The sequence below is a fragment of the Lepisosteus oculatus genome, chromosome 15 (assembly GCF_040954835.1).
Source record: "Lepisosteus oculatus isolate fLepOcu1 chromosome 15, fLepOcu1.hap2, whole genome shotgun sequence".
Lineage (NCBI taxonomy): Eukaryota > Metazoa > Chordata > Actinopteri > Semionotiformes > Lepisosteidae > Lepisosteus > Lepisosteus oculatus.
This window is the reverse complement of record NC_090710.1, coordinates 31,628,363-31,652,505: the sequence shown is the minus strand read 5'-3', so window position 1 is coordinate 31,652,505 and position 24,143 is coordinate 31,628,363. Positions and strand designations below refer to the sequence as shown.

At 49.0% G+C, this 24,143-nt stretch overlaps 2 protein-coding genes across 3 annotated transcripts; one reads left to right on the top strand and one right to left on the bottom strand.

The window, feature by feature from the left end:
• Positions 1-130: 130 nt before the first annotated feature.
• Positions 131-16,492, bottom strand: mphosph8 (M-phase phosphoprotein 8). The gene is made up of 14 exons (XM_015364289.2): positions 16,166-16,492; positions 13,673-13,819; positions 8,821-9,960; positions 7,933-8,041; positions 7,205-7,537; positions 6,728-6,850; positions 6,522-6,610; positions 6,062-6,202; positions 5,471-5,557; positions 4,388-4,542; positions 3,743-3,894; positions 3,049-3,179; positions 2,285-2,368; positions 131-2,171 (listed from the first exon to the last, which is right to left on the bottom strand). Exons 1-14 carry the CDS (start codon positions 16,283-16,285, stop codon positions 2,130-2,132), a joined length of 2,853 nt encoding a protein of 950 aa, XP_015219775.2. The 5' UTR covers positions 16,286-16,492; the 3' UTR covers positions 131-2,129.
• mad2l1 (MAD2 mitotic arrest deficient-like 1 (yeast)) lies at positions 15,844-23,795 on the top strand. Of its 2 annotated transcripts, none has more exons than XM_069178776.1 (5): positions 15,844-15,978; positions 20,636-20,782; positions 22,306-22,426; positions 22,782-22,885; positions 23,468-23,795. In XM_069178776.1, the coding sequence occupies exons 1-5, from the start codon at positions 15,921-15,923 to the stop codon at positions 23,638-23,640; spliced, it is 603 nt and encodes a 200-aa protein (XP_069034877.1). In that variant the 5' UTR covers positions 15,844-15,920; the 3' UTR covers positions 23,641-23,795. The 2 variants fall into 2 exon arrangements, with proteins under 2 accessions (XP_069034877.1, XP_006639272.1); XM_006639209.3 differs by lacking the exon at positions 15,844-15,978 and adding an exon at positions 19,479-19,635.
• Positions 23,796-24,143: the final 348 nt, after the last annotated feature.

Sequence of the window (24,143 nt, the reverse complement as noted above, 5' to 3'; positions counted from 1 at the left end):
AACATTCCTACTAAAGCCATAATTTGCAGTAGATAAAATTAAGCTTCGTGGAGCATAACTATAACCCATGATACGCAGATAGAAATAAGAAGTCAAATACTTCTGACAAAATAAAGCCCAGGAAAAGTACTTACAAATCATTAGTTTAATGATCATGTTCTGTTTTCCAAGACGGATGCTCTACCTAAACATTCTGTATTCAATCTGGACTATGCAGAAATGCTTGCTTTCCTGTCGGGTATGAACTGGGCCACAATGACGTCTGCAAGTCAGACCCAGAAGCTTTAAAATAGCTGCAAAAAGGGGTCTGCAATGCAGACATTTTACAACATAGTATTCAGGGACAAAAGAGACTAACTGAACATCTAGGAATAAATGTTAAAACAGAACGGCTTCCAAGCCTGTGGAAAATGCCACCCTTCGATCTCAACACGATTTTTTTATTTTTTGTACAATTGTCCAGAGAGCATTCAACAGACAAGCATGCGAGTTTAAAATGGTCTAGCGCTGCTTTAATTTAACTCCAATTCAGACAGATGCAAAAAGTTATTGTGCTGATTTTATAAAAGTTAGGCAAGACCAGACTTAACCGTTCAAATAAAAATGCACATAATTACCTCTTACTAGAACACGTATAGCCCAGTTGGGCACAAAACACAAAAACAAAGATCCTGCTTTGCAAGTACCTTGATCTCTTCAGAGAGAGAAACGCGAATCCCCCACTGCTCTCAACTGTCACACAAATGGTCACGCAGCCTGGAACAAGCCCCCAGCATGCCCTGCTGGTGCGGCCGTCTGACGAGAAGGCAGGGTTAGAGCTTTGGATTAATCGCCCGCCAGACGGGCTGAACCGCATGTTTACAAGTTTTTGTTCTGCAAACAAAAGTATTGCAGATAAATGTGCAACAGATCTTTAGACCTGGGTACTGCATAAAAATGACACTGAAGTTTGTAGGACATAGCTTCCGCAGGGATTTTAATGGTAATTTGGCGATAAATGATCAATTCTGCTCACAGTGCAATTTAAACAAAAAAGCTCTTGGGGAAGCATACTTCCCCCACATTAGGATGACAACCTCAAATGTAAAATTAGGAAAACACTTCCATCCATAGAAACATGGGAAATAAATATTATAGTAATTTACTGAAAGATTTCAACTAATCCCCCAGGAAGCTACAACTTGGACTCTTAAGGTCTAAGGTTTTGTGAATAACAGCCATAGAGAGAGGCTGCAGCTGTAACAACACCTGTTCAATTAAACTGTAATCGTAATAGAAGACGGCAGCTTCATACTGCATTTTAACCAACAGGTCAATCACTTCTGCCTGGAGAATCGTTACTCTTTAACCCAACGAGCTCCTGAACAAACTGGGACCTTCAGGTCACCTTACACAGACCCCTGGACACAGGATTAAATCTTGCTTGGTCATGCTGCTCTTGTAAAACATTTCGCCCCAAAGAAATGGTTATATGAAGGACGCGCCTCCTCGCCCATTCCCCTGTCTGGAGAGCGAGCTGTGGCCCTTGAGGCAGCTCTCCACCCCCCACCCCCCCGCCTCTATCAATGCACTTGCTGAATGAGGAACAAAAAATAAATAAACATCCATAAAAGGCAAAACCCAGAAGGTCTCTCTGCAGAGAAAATATTTGTTGTAAAATGGCGTGGGGCGGATTAACAGCTTGGTCCGGAAACGAATGATTCAGGGATCGGAAGCCCCCCGCGGGCTGTCGGTGCAGAACACCCCCCGCCCTCGCCTCGCCCACGCCGGCGCACGAGACCCCACTGCTGACCCACTCCCGACAAGCTCCCCGAGCCCCTCGAGACACTCCAGACCCCTCAGACCAAACCTATGTACAGAGCTGGCACCAGCGCTGGACCCACATCGCCAGATCACAGCCCGTCTCCTGAAAGCTGTTAACATTCGGGAAGAGCGCTCTACTGGCCTTGGAAATTAAATTAACCCTCCCCATGCATTTCCTGTTACTTTAATCTCATCTTCGGAGAAGCAAACCGCTGGCTCCGAGCCTTCAGACACCCGGGGTGTGGAAATGTCCCCCCCTCTCTTCGCAGTCAGCAGCCGGTGGAGGTCCGGTTCTACCATAGAGCAAACATGGAGCTTTCTCTTCCTTACTGCAGCTGCACTCTATATGCGCTAATTAAAAGCTTAACCTGAAATAGAAAAAATAATGTCGTCTTCAGTCAGGAGACTAAATTCCTATGTGCAGCACTTAAATCACTGCAACATGAAACATTCCCATCTTAAAACGAAGCCTGGCTCTTACCTTTGCTGTTGGAGCTTCACACAGCCTTATAAAGAGTTTATTCATTCCTTGCACAGGGCTGAAGGAGTAAATGAAATGGCTGTCCTAGAAGACAGATGGAGGGGAAAAAAAGCATTATCATTCTTTCACCTAGATTTGCATTTTAGCTGATCAGTCATTGCGGGTTTAAGATTTCACTGAAAACACCCTCAAAAAAATATCTCCAAAATACTTAAGTCAGGGGTAGGTCTCCATCGCAATATTGCACATTTTTAAGCAAACCATCCACTCCAATAAGACTTTCCAAAAGTGATGAGAGCAATGTTACAGAGGTTCCAGTGCTCTTTTGTCTGGAAAGGACATTCCTAATCAATTATATCCAAGAAGGTCCATTCATTGCAAACCTGATTAGCAGGATATCCAGAAAATGAATGTGAACTGTAAAAGAATGGACCTTCTAGCCTAGCATCTTACTCCTTTACCACAATAGTCCTTCCACATTTCAGAACAAATGAAAGATTAGTTTTTATGATGAATTGCACAACCACAGAAAAGTGTGCACCATAAGCCAGTTGCTCACTATGGGAGGTAAGACAGCAATTCAATTACAAAACGTTATGCACAAGTGACTTATGTCAAGACTCGTTTTGCACAAGAAAACTGGAAGCACTACAACCTTGACAGCAAGGCCACACCTGACCTGTTGAGGATTGCATCACAAGAGCTTGGAACCACTTCAATTTTCCTTCATGGTCCTGTGTAAATGAGGAGAACGCTATGCTTACCAGAAATACAGGCAGCTGGAACTTATCATTGAGAACCACTGCTTGTACACTACAGGGCCCACACAGCCTCGCTGTGATCTCGTTGCCACCAAAGAAATTTGCGTGGAATATGAACAGGAGAATCCCAGACCCTGAAAAGGAAAAAAGGCAACACTTCAGGTTCGAGCACTTCCCAAGACAATTCTATGGTCTCAGACTTTTCCCGAGATCTTTGACCTCTCGGAGTCCATCACCAGAAGGCTGCTTATTCCCAGTAAAGGTCGCAGCATCCCGAAGACTATTCCAAAAGGATAAAGCAGAAGGTGCGCCCTGGCTGGGACACACACACGAAACGCCAAGCTGCCCAGCCGGCATGCCTCTGAAAGGTGGGTGGACACTGGACGAGTAACAAATTCCACACAAACTCCACGCAAGAATCCGGAATCAGGCGCTGCGGCACTACCCACAACACCACCGCCGCGCCACTGCTCCCCGAGTCACGCCAAGGTGAGAACCTGCAGAGACGCAGGCGGAGGACAGCCCCTGCCGCCAGGCATGGAGACACCGAGACAAAACTGCACGTCTGGCAGGAAACAGGGTTTTTTTTTTTAAATCCCCAATACAAGTCTTAGATTTGCATCACCTAGTTATTTACATGCGATTAATTTAACCAAAACAGCATTACGCACGTGTATTGAAAGCTTTCTCTCCGTACCTTCAGTTGGACTGTGGGATTTGTAGTTGAACTCCAGGGAAAAGTCCGGCCCCTCACAGAGTCTGTGGCAGGCTAAGGGGAACACGGGCTCCAGCAGAGCCAGGCGGGTCTCGAAGTAATCCCGGATGGTGTCCTCCGCCACACTCGACAGCCTGGGCACACACAGCACACCACTCTTACCCCGAGCACGCTAGCTGTGCTTGCCTGTGTACACGATTGTGAGAAGGCCCGGGCATGCGACACGAGTAGCGCACTCAGTAAGTACTTTGTGGCATTTCCTGCCGGACACTGCAACACAAGCCAACGGCCAGATGAGCTGCATCAGCTGGGCAGTTTTTCAAGAAGGTTTTTCAAGCTCACCAACAAAATAAAAACTTACTTAACGAAGCCATCTCAAAATATCCATGTTCTCATGTATTTTAATTCATTTTCCATTGTAAACTACTTCTAATGCCACATGATTATCTTAAATTTGAGAATCCACCATAAACAACTCCACTACCATCATCCCTCCTCCAACATCCTTTTCTAGGACCAAGTTCTGCCTTGCTATGCCATAGGCTTGATACAGAGTGCACCCCAAGTTTCACAGATGACAAAAGCACCACACGCGCCGGCGAAAGAGACAGGACAGGAAGCACTCACGTGTCCATGTGGGACTTGATCAAGTCGTACACCAGGACGTTATTGCTGAGCTTGGCGAAATGCAGCGCGCTGTTCTGGTGTTTGGACAGGATGTTGCAGTCGGCCCCATACTCCAGAAGGAGACGCACAATCTCAGCATTCCCCTTCCTGCATGCCTGAAAAAAAATAAATCCGGGATATAACGTTGTGATTAAGCTGGAGTCTAGCCGCACACAGAAATATCCAGGAGTGTACAGCACCTCCAGTTTACCAGGAAAATTAAGTACCTTTCACAGGCTTTATAAAGAGTTTACCAGCTAAAGTTTTGCTGGCTAATACCAGTACCTTATGATTACATATTCACCTTCATTTAAACTTTCAGGAACCTATGAAAATCAATTCCTGCTGTTTTTATACTACAACAGATTCCTATTTATGAATTCATGTTCATTTTGTAGATCTCAATGCAATCTGAAAAGCTGAAGGGCTATACTTAAAATTTTGAAGACAGGCTTCAAAATTTAAAATTAATTGTACCCAGGGCTGCTCTGCAGAAAACGACAGTAATTACAATAATGAGGTTTGCTGCGTTCGCCAATTTACAAAAATATCCACATCAAAACCACTAACAAAATCTCATCTCCCCGTCTCTGCATAATCAAAAAGAGAATAAAAAACACATGATGTGTAGTAGGACATTTAAACAAACGCTGGTATACATTACACGTAACAGATTCCCTACAAGCTGCCAAGTGCGCAATTTTACAATATCAATAGCCATTCTGATAATGCTACCAATTGGTGGTGCACCTTTATTTACTAACAAGTTCACAACAAACAAGCTATGGGAGAAGGCTCCACAGCCGAAACGTTGTTTTCTTTCTTCTCTTTCCAGCAGGGAATAAACCTTTACGTGTTCCTTTACAGACAAGCTGTTACACGTGTGCGTTCTTTAGAAAAGGGCAGTCCCTAATGACTGCATTCGGGATTAGAATTTCACTGCAAGTTTAGTACATCACACAACTGGCGAGTCAAATAACATGTAGAACCCTTGTTTTGTGAGAATTGACTTCTAAAAGAAGCGAGACAACCCCTCCAGTTCACCTTCATGAGAGCGGTCTCCCCGCTGGACTGCTGTGCATTGACGTAGGCCCCAGCCTCCAGAAGAATCGCCACCGTCGGCAAAAAATTCTGATTTCAAAAAATAAAAAAGGAAATGAAAAGAACTGAATGGAGTATCAAATCCAGGTACAATATACCTTCCCGAGCATACCCAAGTCATTCATTTCAGAAAAATGTATTCTTACATGTTAAAAATAGTTTAATACTGGGGGGAAAAAAAGCAAATGATATTTAGAATAGCTTTGTATACACGCCTACAGACATGATACATGTGTAACTCAATGTTCAGTAAAACATTAGCAAGACCGATCAAATGACTGAATCACAGCTGCACGGGACAGAAGTTCAGATATTTTACAGTGCATGAAATTGGAAGGTCATGCACATGTCACAAGACTGACGGAAGAGCCACATGAATAGCGTTATCTCAGCATCCTACACGGCGACCCCCAGCTCTCAAGGCATGAGCGGGCAGTCTTAGTGCCCATCGGATGCCTGAGCTGGCGGCAGAGAAGCCGTCTCCTCTCCCTGTGTGCGAGGAACCCGTACGGGGTCAGAAGCAAGACAGCATACCTTCTCGGCCGCGTGCATGAGCGCAGTGGTGCCGGCCTTCTGCCGGGCGTTCAGCTTCACGCCCTTCGTGATGAGCAGCCGCAGGATGTCGTCCTGTCCCCCCGCAGCAGCCAGCATCGCCAGGGACATGCCGCTGGAGTCCTGGGGAGCACAGCGCCGCGCCGCGCGGCACACGGTGAGCTCGGCAGGGTTTCACACTGAAGCAAGGTTAGGAGCGCACGCCAACTGCCAGAACGCTCGTGTATCAGTCTTGATTTCCGTAGACTTCTGAAGTGCCTGGACTTTGCTACTGTTAACAATGTGGGAGAGGTGACTTGCAATAAATCAAGCTCCCCTCCTCCCCCCCACTCCCATTTTAAACATTAGACAACAAGACCACTCACTCATTCCAGTGAACTCAGCCACACAAACTTGTGTACGCACATCATTGCTAACTCCTCCCCTAAATTAAAACAAGTACCTCCTGATCCAAATTATAATCCTCTTTAGAATTCAGGGCAAGTTTCACGGTCAAGTAATCTCCACTTTTCACGGACTCCCGAAGTTCACCTTAAAGAGCAGAAGAGAAAATAAATCGGTATCCATCTGTAAAAAGTTAATAGCAAAGCAGATGCTTTTTCTTCTAAGCAGGACATGCAATATCCTGAATCCGTCACCATCACTCACTGGATGATATAGTCGCAGCCGAGAGGATGTCATCTTGCCCATTCAGATGTTTCTGGAAGTCTTCCACGGTCATCCAGTCAAGTTTAAGGTCCATACCCAGATTTAGAACAGGCTGACCTCTGTCTGTAACAAAAGTGGAAAAATACATATCGATACGTCACAGGATTCATGTCGCAGAAAACAACCTCGCTTGCCAACAAGGGTCTCGTAATTTAAAAACCGAACCGCAAGATTCTAAAGCAAAAGGGTCAAAATAAAGGGGAAAAAGCAATCCCTGCAAACCCCGTGCCAACCAGTGTCCCCTGGTGTGATCGTCACATGACTGCACCGTGTAAAAAGACAGATCTTCCAGAGTCGCTCGAGGAGACGGACAACACTGTGCCACGGAAACACGTCCCCGCCCACCGTCCCCAGACGGGCACGCGCGAGGCTTCGCAGCTCAGTGTGGTCAGCGGTCAGGGCGGTCAGCGGCGCTACCTGGGCCCTTGTCCGCGTGAGCGAGGGGGTCCTGCGCGTCGTGGCTCTCGTCGCAGGCGATGTAGAGCCGAGGCTCGCTGTCCTCCCGCCTCCTCCTGCGCTCCCTCTGGACACCGGAGCTCCACCTGCCCACCACCTCGTCCCCCGGCTCCGGGGACGCCACCGCCTCCGGCCTCCTCTCCCAGCGGTCCCGCGCGTCGCCCGCCCGCTCCTTGCGGTCCTCCGGCCTCTTCTCCCACGGCTCCGGAGGCTCGTCCGCCCGGTCGGGCCGCTCCTCCGCCTCGCCCGAGGGGCTCTGATCCACGTCGAAGCTGTCTCGCACCGCTGGGGCGCCTGGGAAGACGTTGCCAGGCAGGCGGACCATTGGTTAGGCCTCACACTGGTCACCAGCAGAGGTGTGCACAGGGACCACTCATCGCAAGAGTCCCCTTCGAACCTGTCCGGCGGTACAACTCACTACAGCGAATAGTGAATCATGCATAGTGAATTTTATTACTGTGCTTAAGGACATCAATCGTTCAGCAGGGACACCGATTACACCTCTTTCAAGACATGCTGATAATAAGCATTAGCCCTGCGCTTTAGTTGGCGAATCCAAGTTAAGGGGGGAATTCAGGACAAAGAAAATGGGAAAACAAAAATGCTCAAACGAAAAGACTACAATGGGCAAATCCCAGCATGCCCAAATTATCTCCCGGGCTTTAATATTTTATATAACCTTTGCTTACACTCTACAATCTTGGACTCTTTCCTGGTCTTCTCCACCTTCTCTGGCTCTGGTCTCTGAACAGGGACTTCCTTCACGGGCTTCATCTTCTTCTCTGGCTTACCTGGGGGCTACATGAAAAAAACAACAACAATTGCTTACAGGTAAAAGACTGTTCCGTGTTTTGCTTTTATCTACAGAAACTAAATATTACAATATGGCGTTTTCTAGCTCATTACTTAGATGTACGTCAGCGGAAGATATAACGTTTACACCCCATCTTGGAACATTTAATTAAGTAATCACACGATTGTATGCATATCCTCCCTTTGGGAAAGATGTTTTACATACTTGCTAGCAATACACTAGTGGCCCCCAGATGACTTACTGGGCCTCTGCAAGCATCTGGTTTAGCTGTCCCACAGGTTCTAAAAGACTGACGGCAGCCCTGGTCCCACAGTGCTCTCCCAAGAATCGCATTCATGGTGTGTGGAAGGGAGCTACACTTGCGCCTGCTCAGGTTTTCAAGGATGCAGTACATGCGTTATTCTGGCGGGGTGGCCGAGCACCTCCAACCAAAAACTCCTTCCCTCCCACCAAGAGCAGGTCATCACTTGACCAGCCAGCGAGAACCACAACATGAATTAACTTCACTTCCGACCCCAACTCGAGCAGAGCAATGCAGCACAAACCACGTGTGGAACAAGTGCTTTGTTCTCATCGTAGGAACATAGTGAAATGTAAATTCATGCAGAAAATGAGTCAGAAAAAGTGAAATTGGTCATTTCTTTCAAAATATGAACTTTGTTTCTTTGGCAGCTGAAGAAAACCTTGGTTCACCAAACGCGAGGTACGAACATCTGAACAGAGCTAGCCGACGACGCGCAAAGGCACGAGAAGATCAGCACACCTTGGGGGAAATCTTCGTTTGGTCCGCTTTGTCTTCCACGGCGGAGCTGGGCGTGTGGCTACTCGGCCTCCTGGGCATCCTGTCCTTCGCCTCGCACGTCAACAGAAACTTCTCGAACAGGTTGGGGGACTCCATCGGCTCCTCGGGCCTCGCGGGCTTGCCGGCGTCTCTCCCCTTCCCCGCGGCCCCCGAGCCCGAGGGAGGATCCAGCTTGGCCTCGTCCTGCTTGGCCCTGCTGGGGGCCCTGGGCGAGGCGTCCCGGGCTTTGCCTTTGCCTTTCTTCTTCACCGAGCTGCCCCCCTCGTTGGAGTCCGAGGAGAGGAACCCCGGCTCGTCCTCCGCCGCGCTCTTCGGGGCTTTGTGAGCCTTGGCCGCCGAGTCCGGTGGCCTGTTGGCCAGAAGCAGATTCTTGAGCTTGGCGTGGGTACTCTCCTTCCTCTGTAGCTGGCCCTCCGGCCTCCCACTCCTCTTCTCCTGCGCGGGCTCCTTCACTAGCAGGGCTTTCACTTTAGTCTCCCCCGGCTGCTGCACCTTGGTTTTCTTGCAGGCGGCTTTCTGCTCTGGGGGTCCCTGCTCGGAGCAGGGGTCCGCGTCGCCTTGAGTCGGGAGAGGGGTCTTCTCCGAGGAGCTGGGCGCGACGCTTTCTGCGCCGCTTCCTTCGGTCGGCACGCTCATCGGCTCGGCCTGGGGCTCGGCAGCGTCTTCCCGAGGGGAGTCCTCCGCGGAGTCCGGCTGCTTCTCCGCGTCACTCCTGTGCTCCTTGGAGCCCTTATGCTTCTTCTTGCTCTTGCCGGGGACCTTCCTGTGCTTTGCAAGACCTTTGGATTCTTCTTTCTTCTGCCTCTTGTTGGCCTTCAGCTCCTCCGCCGGCTCCACAGCTCTCTTCTTGGCCTTTGATGGCTTCCCAGCGTCGGCCACGGAGGCTGCCGATTCGCTGTCTCCCTCCTCGGAGTCCTTACCCTCGGGCCCGGCCGCTTGATCGGACCTGCTCTTCTTCTCCTTGTCTTTCCTCTGACCGTCTGCGGCACTGTATCCTTCCTTCACCTTCTTTTTCTTCTTCACCTTCCTTGAAGGGGATTCCTTCCTGTCTGCCTCGCTCTCCGAGTCCGCATCAAACAGGTCGCTCTTCATGGGAAGCTTCTAAAGAGAGAAAAAGACCATAAAGGCGTCATGAATCTGTTGTAGTTCCTCCAGCTCTTTCCCCACCCAAGTTTAGCATGAATCTCCCAAATACCAAAGGCCAACAAGTATATATCTGCTCTTAAACCAAAAAGGATTGTTCTCGGCCTCAATTTAAGTCCAAATTTGACAAAGGTTGAATTTCTTCTCTCAAAATCATAAGCACTGGCTGGCTTAGATAAATATCTTTTCTCCAGCTGCGGTTTTTGGAAGGTAGAAACTTCCCTGCAGAATGAGTAATGTCTTATTCACCGTGTTCCAGAAACTACAGCGAAAACACTGTTTATAAACATAAGCGTCTTTGAACACTCGTGCAGGCCTGGGATTTTTTTCTGTCCCATTTGGGAAGGAAGGCCTTTCACTGAAAACTTATCAGGTTTCTAAGGTAGTGAAGTGCAAAACCTTAGATCCAGTGTCAAGTGCTAATTTCATACTAAACACTGAGGACAATCAATAATAGCAGTAACTGGTTAAATAAAACTCATTCCTTCAAATAAAATGTTCTTTTCATTTAATTTTCAGATGAAGTCATTAAATTATATTTAAACTAAATATAAAGCCATTAAGTGGGCAAACACTCCTCTGCCTTAGGTATGTCAGCCATGATGCATAAATGGGACAAAGTAAATATACAGATACTAATGAACAAAAAAACTGATACCAACTACAGGAAACCAGTGGAAAGGGATAGAATAGAGTTCAATTTGGTTAGCAGTAAGGTCAGGACACTTTTAAAAAAGAAACTGTAATAAACCAACAGGAACAGGAAAAGACTAAACTATCTAAAGGGGACCTGCAGATAAAGTGTTTAATAACCTACTTCATATATGACAGCAGAAATACTTGCTATCGTACCGGGCAGACAATATAGCTCAATAATTAGCACTGTCCATAAAGTCCTTTGGGCACGTATATGTTTCAATATTAATAATTTAGTACATGATATACCAGTGTTTTTTAGACCCTGTTTAAGGCATTGGATGCAGTTGTCAAAAAACTATCCAGGACAAATCATAAGCGTCTCTAAATGTTTAGGAGAAACAGCTGTTTGCAGAAGTCTAACTAAAATCGAATGTTGCAGCAGAACTAACAGTGACGGGTCCAACACTTCATCACGAATTCTATGAGAAAATCTATGGATTGAATGGTCCTTATTAGTAGGTCAGCAAAGGCAATCAGCGGGAAGCAAGAGGTGGCTAGCTGAAAAACCTGCAATTTAGGAAGACAAATACAATGCCAGGCATCACCATTCTTTGCCAGTTTCTCTGAAACGTTTTCCTTTGATGAACAAAGAACTAGCCTGGACAAACTTTTGCCTTGCATTTGCATCAGAAAGTGGGACCACAGTTAAGCTTGGAGCCCTAACAGACACAGTAGAAAAAAACTATTACAAACAGACTCTACCTGGAGGCACACATCTACCATTCTATTCCAACTACCATCAGCAACAACATGAACAGAAGTCTGTCCATTGTGCAGCCAGGCTCCCATCTGAGAAGCACCTGGAGCTGTAGTAGTCACCAAGGACTGTACTGGTACTAACTGCACGCAACCAAGTTCATCACTTCATGTACTTTGCCATATTTATAATCTCAGTGCCCATTTGTGCTCAAAAGCAGGGTGTGACTCTGCACTACCATTCAATTCCTGCGCCGTTTTGACCTTCTCACCTGTTGCGACAGCTCGGATTTGTCATTTCGCTTTCGGTGCAACGTTCTAACCTCATTTCTTCAGGAGTACATTATGTCATTTTAACAGGTACTGAAGGTACTTTTTGTAGCAAGCAGTTAGCCATTTCCATTAGGGACAGAAACAAGGTAAAAAACAAATCCACCGCAGAGGGCTCCCAGGTGCCTGAGCTGGCACAGGCACGTGGTTGGTGCCTGGATCACGTCTCTGAGCGCCGACAGAGGTGGGGGGGGGGGCTGGGGGGGACAGTCTCCAGGGCCCTCAGGGCTCTTGCAGGCACGTGGTGCTGCTCTCCAGCTGGAGCCGAGCTGTGGCAAGGGGCTGCGCTTCCCGCAACGGGGCTGAAGGGCAAGCGGCCCGAGAGTCTGCCTACGCTCTCATCCTGTCAGGCCACAACCCCTGTGATGGGCCACGGGACACCGTAGGCTACCTTAAATCCAGGTGTAAAAAACAAAAACAAAAAAAAACAAAAAAACAAACAAAAAAAAAAAATGACGATTCTCAAAATTACAGAAAAAAACTAACAGGATCGGCCCAGACCGGAGCTGGTCTGAAACTCGTGCAGAGTACCAGGAGAAGAATGCTAAACCCGGCAAGGGACAAAAGGCACTGGGCAGGATTCCAGCCACACATAGTGCGTCTTACACCCCCTCCCAGGCATTTCATTCTGTCCACGGGTACGAGTGTCCAGGAAAAAGGTATGCAGAGAAAGGTTAGACTTTCTACACATCTGCCCTTTTCATTTCAACGGCTCTGAGGTCCCGAGGGCACTATGGGTGGGGTCCACACGCCCACATTGGCGCACCTCCTTCTACCCCTCTAGAACAAGTACCGGCTCCTCCTGCGCTCCCAGGGCTTCCCTTACCTCCTGCGACGTGTCCGTCTGAGCCCCACTGGCTGCCACTGCCACCTGCTCCTCATCAGCTCCAATACTGACCTCGGGTGCCCATTCCTGCACTGTACTACAGCTTACTGCCTGCGTTCTCTCCACCTGTGCACCCTCCACCTGCATTTTCCAAGATGTAAGAAGGATTAGAACGGCGCCGCTTCTCGACTGGCGCTTCAGCTTTCAGCGAGACAGAACCCAGGCTTCCAGAGCAGGAGCTGGCAGCAGAGAACCTCACTATCTCCGCGAGATAACAGCATGTAAGCTTTGGGGCGCGGCTGACCTACCACCCCTCCCGAGCTGCTCAGGTTACAGTGTTCTGCTTTAGACCAGCTGTCCACAGTCACTGGTGCCTTTCCACTATGCACAGGCTCATGGGCCCTGATGCACAAGACCCCTGATCTTTCTGGGTTAACATGACAAGTGCCTCCGTGCTGCTCTCCGCTGCGGAGTTTAAATAACCAGATCTGCAGCACAAACCACACCAACCTGCGCGCCATCCCTGGATTCTAATTCCTACAGAAGGGGGAGAAAATTCACTGAAGTGCGACATGAAAAAAAGAGAGAAAACGTTAGTCACAGGCACAGTAACTTGCTTGACTTAACTTTTGTTTCCGAGATTCAAACTGTGAGCTGTCAAAATGAGCATGGCTGACATCATACCCTACAGGATAAAAAAGGCTAAGACGGTGCCCACTGCGATTTTCCACCCAAAGCCAAACGTTGGTTTGAGGTCTGAATAAGCAACGTTGCATTATTCATTATTGCAGGGCATAACTCACCTTCTGAAGCATTTCTAAGGCCTGTGAGCAATCTGGGAATTAGCTTGAAATTGCTCCACACACTCTCTTGTATGGCTATACAGAGGTCAGGTGCAGCTGCCATTAAGCTTGCAGCCAAAAATGAATAAGATCACCAGTGAATAACTGGCTATAACCTTCTTGTGGTCCCAGTCTGAGACAGCTCCACAGAGAGAAGGTGTGATTTTGTTGTTTACCCATTGGGAAAATGTCAAGTAGCCTTGATAATTATGTCACTTTTTTAAAGACCCTACATGCATTGAGGGGGAAAAAAAAAAAAAAGAGAACTCTTCCTTACCATATTGTCCTTCTTTGCTTTATTTTCACCCAGCTTCCTCTTGAAGGTCTGCAGCACCTCGTCGCAGTCCTCCAGGTGAGACTCGGGCTCCCAGGTGTCGTCTCCGGAGGAGTAGCCCTTCCAGCGCACTCGGTACAGGACCTCCCCCTGCCGCGCGGGAACAGAGGCGGGTCAGCCGGATGAAGCCCTCGCCGCGCACGCCACCCTGGGGACCAGGGCCACTTGACATTCTCCTGACATACTCCACAGCACACTCACCAACGCCACATCAAGGTCCCCGAGCACCTTCATTACAACAGATCAAACCAAGGTTTTACCGCACGAATGCGACCACGTCGGCAAGAGAGCACGCACGGGGGAAAAAAAAAACGTGGAAGGAAGTGCACTGACAAACGAGAGGAGACATCTTTATGAAACAGAAGGGTGGGATGCCGAATAAGATTGCTCCAGCAACACAGCTGGCTGATACCCCGGCTTCTTTCAAGAAAGGTATGGACAGGACCTTTTGATTAATCGGCTTTTAACTGCAAAATGGGCTGAAGTCTAACTGTAGGGTTCACGTTTTTTTTTGTTTGTTGTTGTTTTTTTTGTTTTGTTTTTTTTACACAGAGTGCTTGCCACACACAGCCCCGCTCTCTCGCTGCAGCCTCAGCTCAGCGAGAGAGCCCCCCCCAGCGGATTATAAGGGCTTCTGGGACTCGGCAGACAGGACCTCAGAGGTGCCGAGGGCAGACGAGCTCGGAAAGGCGGGGCGGGGCGAAGACTGGCTCGCTGCCAGACTCCCCGGCTGTAGCTCAGGCCCAGCGCCGCCACAGGCCCTGCTAACCTCTCTGCTCCACCAGCTCCTGCGGTCCTGGGGGTCTCTTCTCGCCACCCCGGCTTCAAAACACCCCCCCCAACTCCCCAAGGCCTCCGCAGCCATCTGCCACGCGCAGAGTGTGTCGGCGCAGCCTGCCTTGGCAACAGGAACCCCTCCAGATTAGCGGCTGCTGCACTCGGAGGCACACCCCGACACTTCTTCCCAGGGGCCCGAGCCCAGACACAAAGAGAAGGGCCCCCCGGGCTCCCCGGCACAGAGCACGCCAGGTGTGGCCACGGCCCTCCCCGTCCACGCCGGCGAGGACGACTCGTCCGCCCAGAGGCCGTGTCAGTGTCCCAGCACCCTCGGCGATCTAGGGTCGAGCAGGGCTCAGCGGAGCTGTATACTAAAGAACACTGCACTGCAGAAGATAAAAATAAGGAAACACCGTGCACCGCGGAGAGCGAGGGAAAACACGCGCCAGGCTACAATGCGAGGGACAGAAACAGTCTCCCACACCGTGCCAACTGAAAGAGTACTGGGCTGGAGACTCAGAATAGGGCAGAACTTCCATCGGCTGCAGAGCTCCGAGACGCACCAACTGGCGGGCAAAGGTTCGTTGTGAGCGAACTTGCTCCAGAGGAAACCTCACTCCCTGCGGGTTCTCCTGGGATTGCAATACTATTTACGCATTGAAACCGACTGGGGTGGATTGCAGGGGAAACCTGTAGCCCTGGCAGCAGCAGCGGCACTGTAAGACACTCGGTCATCTGGAGAGGGGTGGCAAAGGCATCGCCGAAGCAGCAGGTGGTGGGGAGGCCGAAGCAGGTGGCCAGGAACGGGCACAACCCTTCAGCACCCACTCCGAAGAGCGGTCTTCCTGTCGGCTCCACCCTTTAAAAGCAAGCAGGGGGCTTTGCCCTGCACTGGGGTGGGTTCAAAAATAAAACTCGCCATCTTCCATTCTTCGGGGTTCAGGGACTTTTAAAACCCGATGAACGTCCCTCTTCTGCCCGGGTGTCAAGTTTAACAGGAAGCCGCCCTATAAGTATTAGTGGTCTTACCGAGCCGAAGACATTAAAACGAATTTGACCCCCCCCAAGTGACAAACGCATACTGTACAAAACACGTCGCGTAGAGCAGCAGGGCCGTTGACTACAGCTCGTCTGGACTGTGCGCTTGGGAAAATGAGCGGCGGGTTTATATGTGTGTGTGTGTGGCCGGGCACTGGACACCGGTCAAGACACGGGAAGGACCGACAGACTGACGAAGCATAAATCCAAACGTGACGGCAATCCAAACTGCGGGGCAAAAAGCGGTCCGCTCTCACAGCCACCCGGCTGACCGAGGAGTCCTCTCTGTCGCCTGCCCTGACCCGGGCCGCCGCAGTATTAACGTGTGACACATCCCAGTTCACCGATTAACTCTTCAAAACCCGGGCACGGCTGCATGCACAGCGGGAAAACCACAACAACCGCCACAGCCACGACGACGACGACAACAGGAGGTAATTAATAAAAAAAACAACAACCTATAAACAGAGAGACGAAGACTATCTCTCTCTCTCCAGGCAGGACAGAGCCCGGGAAGTGACCCCTGCGGTACGGGCCTCGGAGCCCCAACTCCGCCTGGCCGCGGGCTCCCAGACACGGACGCCGGGCCGCCCCGGGCTCCGGGCCGGGCTCCGGGCTCACCTTGGAGGTCCTCATGTCGATGATCTGCTCCACCTCGAACACGTCCCCCTCTTCGCCCTCCTCCTGCCCGCCGTCGCCGGGCTCCGACCGCTCGGCCGCCCCCGCCGAGTGCTCAGCCATCTCTTCCGCCGCCTTCCTCGCCTCCCTGTTTCTTTTCCTCGCTTCCTCCTTGTTCTTGCTCGTCTTCTTCCCTTCTTTTTCAATGAACTTGACGCCGCACGTCTGCGCCACAGCCGACCGCCAGGCCTGCCCCCCAGCCGCGACCAACTCGAGCCTCTGGCCCTCAGGGGGCGGGACGGCCGCGCCGCAGGGGGGGCGGGGAATTATGGGCGGCAGATAACCAATGGTAGCGCGCATGGCGATGAATGACGCCGCTGGGTGGCCTATCAGACAAGGAGATGAGAAAGTAGGCGGGAATCGGCGGCGGCCGGGCGCCTCGACCAATCGCGGGGCAGCTCGCGGACGCCGCTGTCGCAGTGTAGCGCGAGCTGCGCCCCTGGGGCTGGGTGGCGCGTGGGGTGCTCTCGTGAAACCCCGAGTCGAGCACAGATCACGGAGGTTTCCAAACCCTCCCGGCTGAGATCGGGCAGGTTTTGCTGAGTTTTGTTTTCGCAGAGGATTCGTAAAGCTCGTTCTGAGACAGAGTGGGGATTCCGGGAGACACCAGCCTTTGCTTTGCGTTCTCGTTCTAGCGCAAAACGCACACACACACAAATATATATATAATTAGTGCAATTCATTGTGAAGCGAATAAACACCCAAAATATTGGGTCAGTAGGGAATGAAACATTTTAAACGACATGAATAGAACGTGATGCTTTACAAATGAAGTGTGCGGTGACGGAGGACATCAGCATTCTCCGCAGGGAGAGGGCTGGCCTGAGACCTGTGCGTCCGGGTGTGTGCGACACGCGTGGGGAGGTGACAGACTGTACACACGGGGAATAACAGGATCACGTGTCGAACAGCGGCGTGTGCAGTAACCAGGCACGGGAGCGAGCTGTGAGAGCATGCACACCGAACGGGCATGAAATCCGGCGCGTATTAAAACTGCAGAATCACGGTGCACAACATGCACTCAATAGGAATTTGAGGGGCGTTGATTTATAGGTATTTTAGGTGTCAGTTTTTATTATTGTGTTTCTGGAATCTGCGACGATATTTTACGTGTTTTGAAATGGTGTGTCAACCACGAACCCCCGATAGATCGAGCACTCCGGGGTTTGATCTGAGGCCGGCAGGCGCGGTTCTGGTCCCGGTGTCGAGTCCGGTTCAGTGTAACCCTGGAAGTCCGTAACCCGCCAGATCTGCGCTCCCAAAGCTCTCCGGGACCTGAATCACACCGGCGGCTCCAGCGTGTGTTTATATCGGGTTCTGGGTGTCTTCCACGCCTTAGCTAGGGACCAGAGTCGTGTGACAGGTGACTGCAGGCCCCGGGCGAGTGACAGGCAGGAGGGGCAGAGCGGGAAGGCGGGGCGCGTCTCTTATCCTAATGTTTTGCTTAGCAATCATGCTGTATGTGCGGGGTGAGAAGAGTCCCGCGAGATGTCCAGGGGACACTGAACTGGGAACCACACCGGCTCGCCGGCCACTGGTCTCCCTGAAGACCTGGGTGTGTACGGACTGGGAACAAGGCGCGTTTCTCCCAGCGCCGCCACGATCTGGCCCAGTCAATTTCCAATACAATATTAACCCCTTCATACAAGTATTGGTATGGGGGTGCTGTAGGTTCGCTGGACGCGGTCTGGTTACATCTAAAAGGTGGGAGAGTATTGCAAAAACAACAATGCGGACGTGCTCTCCATTGTTCCTGGAAGTGGTGTTGTTGAACCCGTGTTTTGAATTGTTGCGGAAGACATCCTGAAGAAGAAGCAGAAATATCCTAAAACCAGCAGCTCAGTATCTAGCAGGTGCGGTCCATCAGATGAGACGTTGAACTTGAACTTGAACTTTATTGCCATATGTAACCGGTACTGGTACAATGGAATTCTTACAGAAAGTCTCTCAATTGTAAAACAAGTGTAAAAAAACAAGACAAAGTGCAAACAGTGCATCAAGACAATGTACAAACAAACAATAGACAATGTGCACGTAAACATGCAGACAGTTTGAATGTAAACAATACAGACGTGTAAACAATGACTGGAGATGTGCAACAGATAAGAAATCATAAAGAGGTAGATGGTGATGGTGTAGGTGTGGTCCGAGGGGGATGGCTAAATGTGTTCGCCAGTCTCACTGCTTGTGGATAGAAGCTATTGAAGAATCTAGTGGTAAGTGTCCGCATGCTCTTATATCTCTTGCCTGAGGGCAGTGGGGTGAAGAGCTCATGCCCAGGGTGGTGACTGTCCTCTGTGATGGCCAGAATTCTACCACGGCAGCGGTCCTCATAGAGCTGTTTAATCTCGGTGAGACCGCAGCCGATGATCTTCTGGGCCATATTGACCATTCTCTGCAGTGCCTTTCTTTCTCGCGAAGAGGTGTTGCCATACCACACGGTGATCCCGTTGGTGAGGACGCTCTCGATAGTACAGCGGTAGAAGTTCACCAACACATGTATTGGCATCCCCCATCGCTTGAGGCACCTCAAGAAATAAAGGCGCTGCTGAGCCTTCTTCATGATAGAGTCAGTGTTCACAGTCCAGGTTAGATCTTTAGAGATGTGAATTCCCAAAAACCTAAAGCTGGTGACTGTTTCCACTTCCGTTCCATCAATACTGAGTGGGCTGTGAGTGTGTGGCCTGTGTCTCCGAAAGTCCACTATTAGCTCTTTCGTTTTCTTTATGTTCAAGTCCAGGTTATTGCTATGACACCACCTAAGCAGCTGTACAACTTCATCCCTGTAAGTGGACTTACAGGGATGAAGTGACGCTGAACTCGAGTTACCGTCCCCGTTGTCCTGCCGAATTTAACTTTCGGCCTGCACAATCTGCTGATTAATAAATAAAATACCAGGACAGAAGGATCTGTTTAGGGGAGTCGGTTTATGGTAATTGGTAAAAGAAATAGACCAAGAGTATTGCAAATCATCGTTCAATGCCGATGTTTTTGAAAACTTTCTCGATCCCCTCTGTTTGAACTGTATTGTTCAAAGCAGAGAAGCCTGGGATTTTCAAAATATTTAGGCATTTGCCCGTAACACCTGTCTGCTGTTGTTTATTTTTTTTGGTTTCTCCATGAACATAAAAAAAAACCCCAATCGCCTTCACACAACTCTTTACCAGCGCTATGTCCGCGCAGCCGAGGGCGCTCAGGATTAGCAATGGATCCCAGAACGCCCGGAGGCGGCGCGACGTCACCGCCGACGTCATCAGCGCTGCGCCTCCTGCTTGGCTGTTGGTTTTCAAAAGTGCGCGCAGGTCGCTCCCCTGTTTCAAACCGAGGAGCGGGGAGCTGCGCCGCCGACATGGAGAGCACGCTAACGGGGATCACGCTGAAGGGCAGCGCCGAGCTGGTGGCGGAGTTTTTCTGTGAGTCGGAGGCGTCATTGGTGATATTGGGTGGGGGGTGGCGATGGCGGGGGCGAAAGTTAGCCCCCGGTGCGAAGGAACAAAACAAACTCGGTAAAATAGGAACCAGGCCTTTGTTTCTGCCCCGTCGAGGGTGTGAGTGCGGATCTACCTAGCTGCATTATTAAAAGGAGTCGGGAGCCGTGCAGCGGAAGTTATCGACTTGTATCACGCTAAACTGAACAAAAAAAAAAGCAGTGGGAAGCTTTTGTCTAACTATTCGGTGTTTGTGGGATTTTAAGACCCCATGCGCCAACTAATTGGATGAAAAAGTGCCCCCCCCCCCCCCCCCCCCCGTCATGTCATTGCACCATGAATAAGAAACAGCCCCTTCTGAAAACCCCAGAGCACTGAGTGCTGTACACAGTTTTTAAGTACGAGCTAGCGTTTGTGTACTGAGAGGTATGACATGCACAAAAGTGTGTGTTTAGTTCCTGCGGCCGGCAGAGGAATCCTTCTCCGTTGGGCCCCTGAGCGAGGCCCTTCACCCCAGCTGCTCCAGGGGCGCCGTATAAATGGCTGACCCTGCGCTCTGACCCCCAGCTTCTCTCCCTGCCTGTGTGTCTCATGGAGAACAAGCTGGGGTATGAGAAAAGACAGATTCCTAATGCAAGAACTTGTATATGGACAACAAAGTGATCTTCTCTTTCGTCATCGCTGGTTTTCGCCACGTCTAGGTCCGGGATGTCTTTGAGCTGACCCGGCCGTGTTCTGTTTACAGGACCTGCGATGCGCCAGTCTGTCTCCTATTATTCTTTAGAATAGGACTCTCGGCCCAAAGACACGAGGGAGGTGTCTTGCGTGCAATAATAGATCGATTAGCCAGTCTCCAGAAACTTCGTGTAGCTCGCCTCGTGTATTTTTCTGGTTTGGCGTACTTAAAATGGAACTCTAATATGCAATGTTTAGGTTATGGTACTCTGCACTATTTTAAAAAAATGGACCTTCTCATTTTTCACAGCGTTTGGCATCAACAATATCTTATACCAACGAGGGATTTACCCTCCAGAGACGTTTACCCGAGTCACTCACTACGATATGCCTCTGTACGTGACGACCGATCCCAAGCTGAAGAACTACTTGACCAATGTGGTGGGACAGCTGAAAGGTAAGTCGTCTTTCCAGGCTTCTTCAGAATCGGCAATGAAACATGAAGACTCGGTGAAATGGTGTTTGGAACAGGGAAGGGGGGAGGCACTTTGATTGACTCAGAGCGGAGGAGGAGTGTGGATGAAGGTGCCTCGCCGCAGTCTCGTTCCAAGACGCTGCCGGATGAGATCCTCGGGTCTGTCAGTTTGGACATGACCGCTGCGGGCCATGTGACGTCCTCTTATTTCTCATGTCACTTATAGAAGGAATTGACAAGCTACGGCGAAAACCGAACAGAAAATTGAGTAAGTGTTTAATACGCAGGAACATACAGGCGGATTTTGCTCTTTAGGCTTGGACACTTGGATCATTTCAGTGGCATTTCTAAACCACACTGGGGTGAAAGAGGGACGCCGAGCTCTGGCAGGAGTGACAGGCAGTGGCTTGCCGTTCACTGTCGAAACAGGCGGCGCACGCCTGTCCACACGGGCACGCTCGAGGGAGAGCGCAGTCTGGATATGTGTGCTGCTGGCTTGACCAAGCGTGCAGCACCTCTGTCCCGGATTGAATCGCACTGTGCGCTGGGAGTCTTGATCCCCTGGACGACTTGAAAGGCAACGCGGCTTGTGAAAAAAGAATCATGCGCTTCCCTTAGCCAAGTGTGCCTGGATTACTCCTCTGTAAAGCTGTGCCAGAGAGCAGAGAATACACGTGCCTCTAGTTATACCAGCCACGGGGGTTTATGGTTAGAAATCACGTACACGTTGGGGATGATCAATAATTATTTCAGTGATTGACGGAACCACTCGGTCAATTCCTGATTTTCACCAGTTTCGTAACCCCCCCCGTTTGTAACACTGTCCTAACCCAGACAGAAGCATTGTGGTACAAAGGGCACTTCTGTTGGGTTGACGTTGTTTGTGCCTTAAAGGAGTTTGGATTATTGAATCTTGGTATTCTCTGTTTAAGACCAAAAAGGTGAGCACCCTGTCAGGGTAGGGTGCCTTTTTAAACCTGGGAATGTCTGGTTGCTTGTCTCTGGTCTGTGCAGTAATGTCTATTTTGCAATGTTGAGACAAAAATTGTACAATTGTAGTCAAGGCTTTAGTAATGCGTTGCTCAACCTCTTGATTTAAACTTCCCATACTTAACTATATATCCCAATGTTTACTGTTTTCCTGAAAAATAGCAGTGTTCTTCTGTGTATGTTACCAGGTAATAAGCTAATAAGCTTGACTCATGAATACTGGAAGTGTAGGTTATTTGCAGATTTTCTTGAATCTGTTTTTGCCATGAAGCTGTAAGCCGTGTTAAGTATGGTATGAATCTTTGCTGGTTTCTGTTCAAGTTCTTAATTAGGGGCAAGTTCGAACACCACGTTTCACCTGGCTTGTGTACCTCTGGAAGGAGCAGGCCCTGGAGGCTTGTCGAACCTGAAATGGGTCAGATGTTTTGCAAGTGGGAGGCTTGTTGTATTTTGAAAGTAGTAAACATTAAGCACTTTCTATAAACCGTATGTCAACATCTTTCTTTAATTTAAAGACTGGCTAGTTGACTGCACCGTACAGAAGCTAGTCATCGTCATTATAAGCCTGGAAACCAATGAGGTCCTGGAGCGATGGCAGTTTGATATTCAGTGTGACAAGACTGCAAAGGAATCGAGGTATTTAATAATTTAATGGAGGAAAGGGAACTAATTTTTGTATGGCTTCTAAAGTAACACCATTGTGTCAGAATTCCCTTAACCAGTTCTGATTAAAGGATTGCTTAAACTTATAATTTAAGAAAACTCAGTTGTAAAGCATTTCTTATTTATGAATTACAATGTTGTCCAGATGTCTTGGTTTAGGAAGTGTTTGTGCTATTCTTCAGTCAAGGTAGTTGTAATATCTCGTGTTCAATTTCCAGAGTATAAACAACTTGTTGAAATCAAAAGGTCTTTGTGCTTCAGTGTGGGTTATTTTTTGTTTTATATCACTCTGCATTTAGAATACGGCTTTTTTTTGTTTTACAAACAGCTGTCCACGAGAAAAATCGATTAAAGCCATCCAAAAGGAAATCCAGATCATCATCAGACAGATCACTGCCACTGTAACCTTTCTGCCCGTCTTGGAAACAGATTGTAAGTACTGACAGTGGTTGCATTTGATGTTTTCACCGTGTGGGATTCTCTCAATGCCAATTTTTAGGGAAATAAATTTTTAATTTTCCAGTGATTGTGTGTTAAGGTTGTGCAAAAACGGTTTGATGCTGCGGCACATTAACTACAAGAATACACTACCGCAAATTGTAATTGACCCAGTGCCAGCATTTTAGTTGGAAGTTCTCATGCAAAGGCAAAAGCGTGTCAAGCTCCAGAAGAGTGTTCGTAGGATTTACGAAGTTCATAAAGAAGGATGAGATGAACTGATGAGAGCCCTAGAAAGAGAGGAAGAGATTTGGGAATTGATGAGGACACTTCACTTGGCTGTAAAATTGGGCATCTCCTACAGCATGTAGCAAAAATATGAATTACAAAGAGGCACATGGAATTGTCAAAGATTTAATTGTAAAAGCCTTGCAAACTTTGCAGTGCAGGTGTCTTCCATATGGATAGATGCCTTCCTTTAACGTGCAAAAAAAATATCCGATGCTTTTTTGGAAGGTGAATACAGAGTACTACTTAAAGACTTGAATTGCGAGTTTGCTGGTTTTTACATTCCAGGTGCGTTTGACCTCCTGATCTACACAGACAAAGACATGGAGGTACCAGAGAAGTGGGAGGAGTCTGGTCCACAGCTAATCGCCAAATCGGAACAGGTGCTCCTCCGTTCCTTCGACACTGCAATCCACAAGGTGTCCAGCGTGGTCACTTTCAAAAGAGTTGATTCCGTGTAGCCAGCTGAGGAGGAATTGTGTACATAGTCTCGAATCCCTTTGAATGTCTTTTTCTTTTACTATTGTATGTATTTCAACTGTCATTCTTCTCATGAATTTTAGAACGCGGTTCTAAATGTCTTAATTAAGTAAAATAAATACAAACCGAAAATCCAGTGGGCATCTTGTGTTGTGTTGCAGCACTTGATTGTCGTCGAGCTCTTGGAAGGGGGTTTGACTTGAATCTGTTTTTTACCTATACAGTATGTTTGCCACGCATGGAGATTTCACCAGTGTTGTTTTAAGGCCTGGCTTCATCCAGTTCCAGAGGGTGACGTGTACCCTGTAAAACTGTAACTAAGTGTTCGAAGTGCAGTTCGTGTAAAGAGCTTTGCACTGTAAGCCACCTCCCTTTGACCACTAGGGGCCGCCCCTGCTTCAGCTAAATTCACCTCGCAGGCGAACTGCAGTCTCCATGTCTCAGACCGGTCATTAAATCTCGGCAACAACAATGAATCGACAGT

Excerpts from the sequence above, each read along its gene's own strand:
- mphosph8 (XM_015364289.2), bottom strand. The coding sequence starts at position 16,285 with ATGGCTGAGCACTCGGCGGGGGCGGCCGAGCGGTCGGAGCCCGGCGAC. Across the intron at positions 6,851-7,204 it reads TCACGCGGACAAGGGCCCAG|ACAGAGGTCAGCCTGTTCTA; the intron begins GTAGCGCCGCTG and ends CTTTTGTTACAG. Across the intron at positions 2,172-2,284 it reads GTGAAGCTCCAACAGCAAAG|GTTAAGCTTTTAATTAGCGC; the intron begins GTAAGAGCCAGG and ends TTTCTATTTCAG.
- mad2l1 (XM_006639209.3), top strand. The coding sequence starts at position 19,572 with ATGGAGAGCACGCTAACGGGGATCACGCTGAAGGGCAGCGCCGAGCTG. Across the intron at positions 22,427-22,781 it reads AAGACTGCAAAGGAATCGAG|CTGTCCACGAGAAAAATCGA; the intron begins GTATTTAATAAT and ends TTTTACAAACAG. Across the intron at positions 22,886-23,467 it reads GCCCGTCTTGGAAACAGATT|GTGCGTTTGACCTCCTGATC; the intron begins GTAAGTACTGAC and ends TTTACATTCCAG.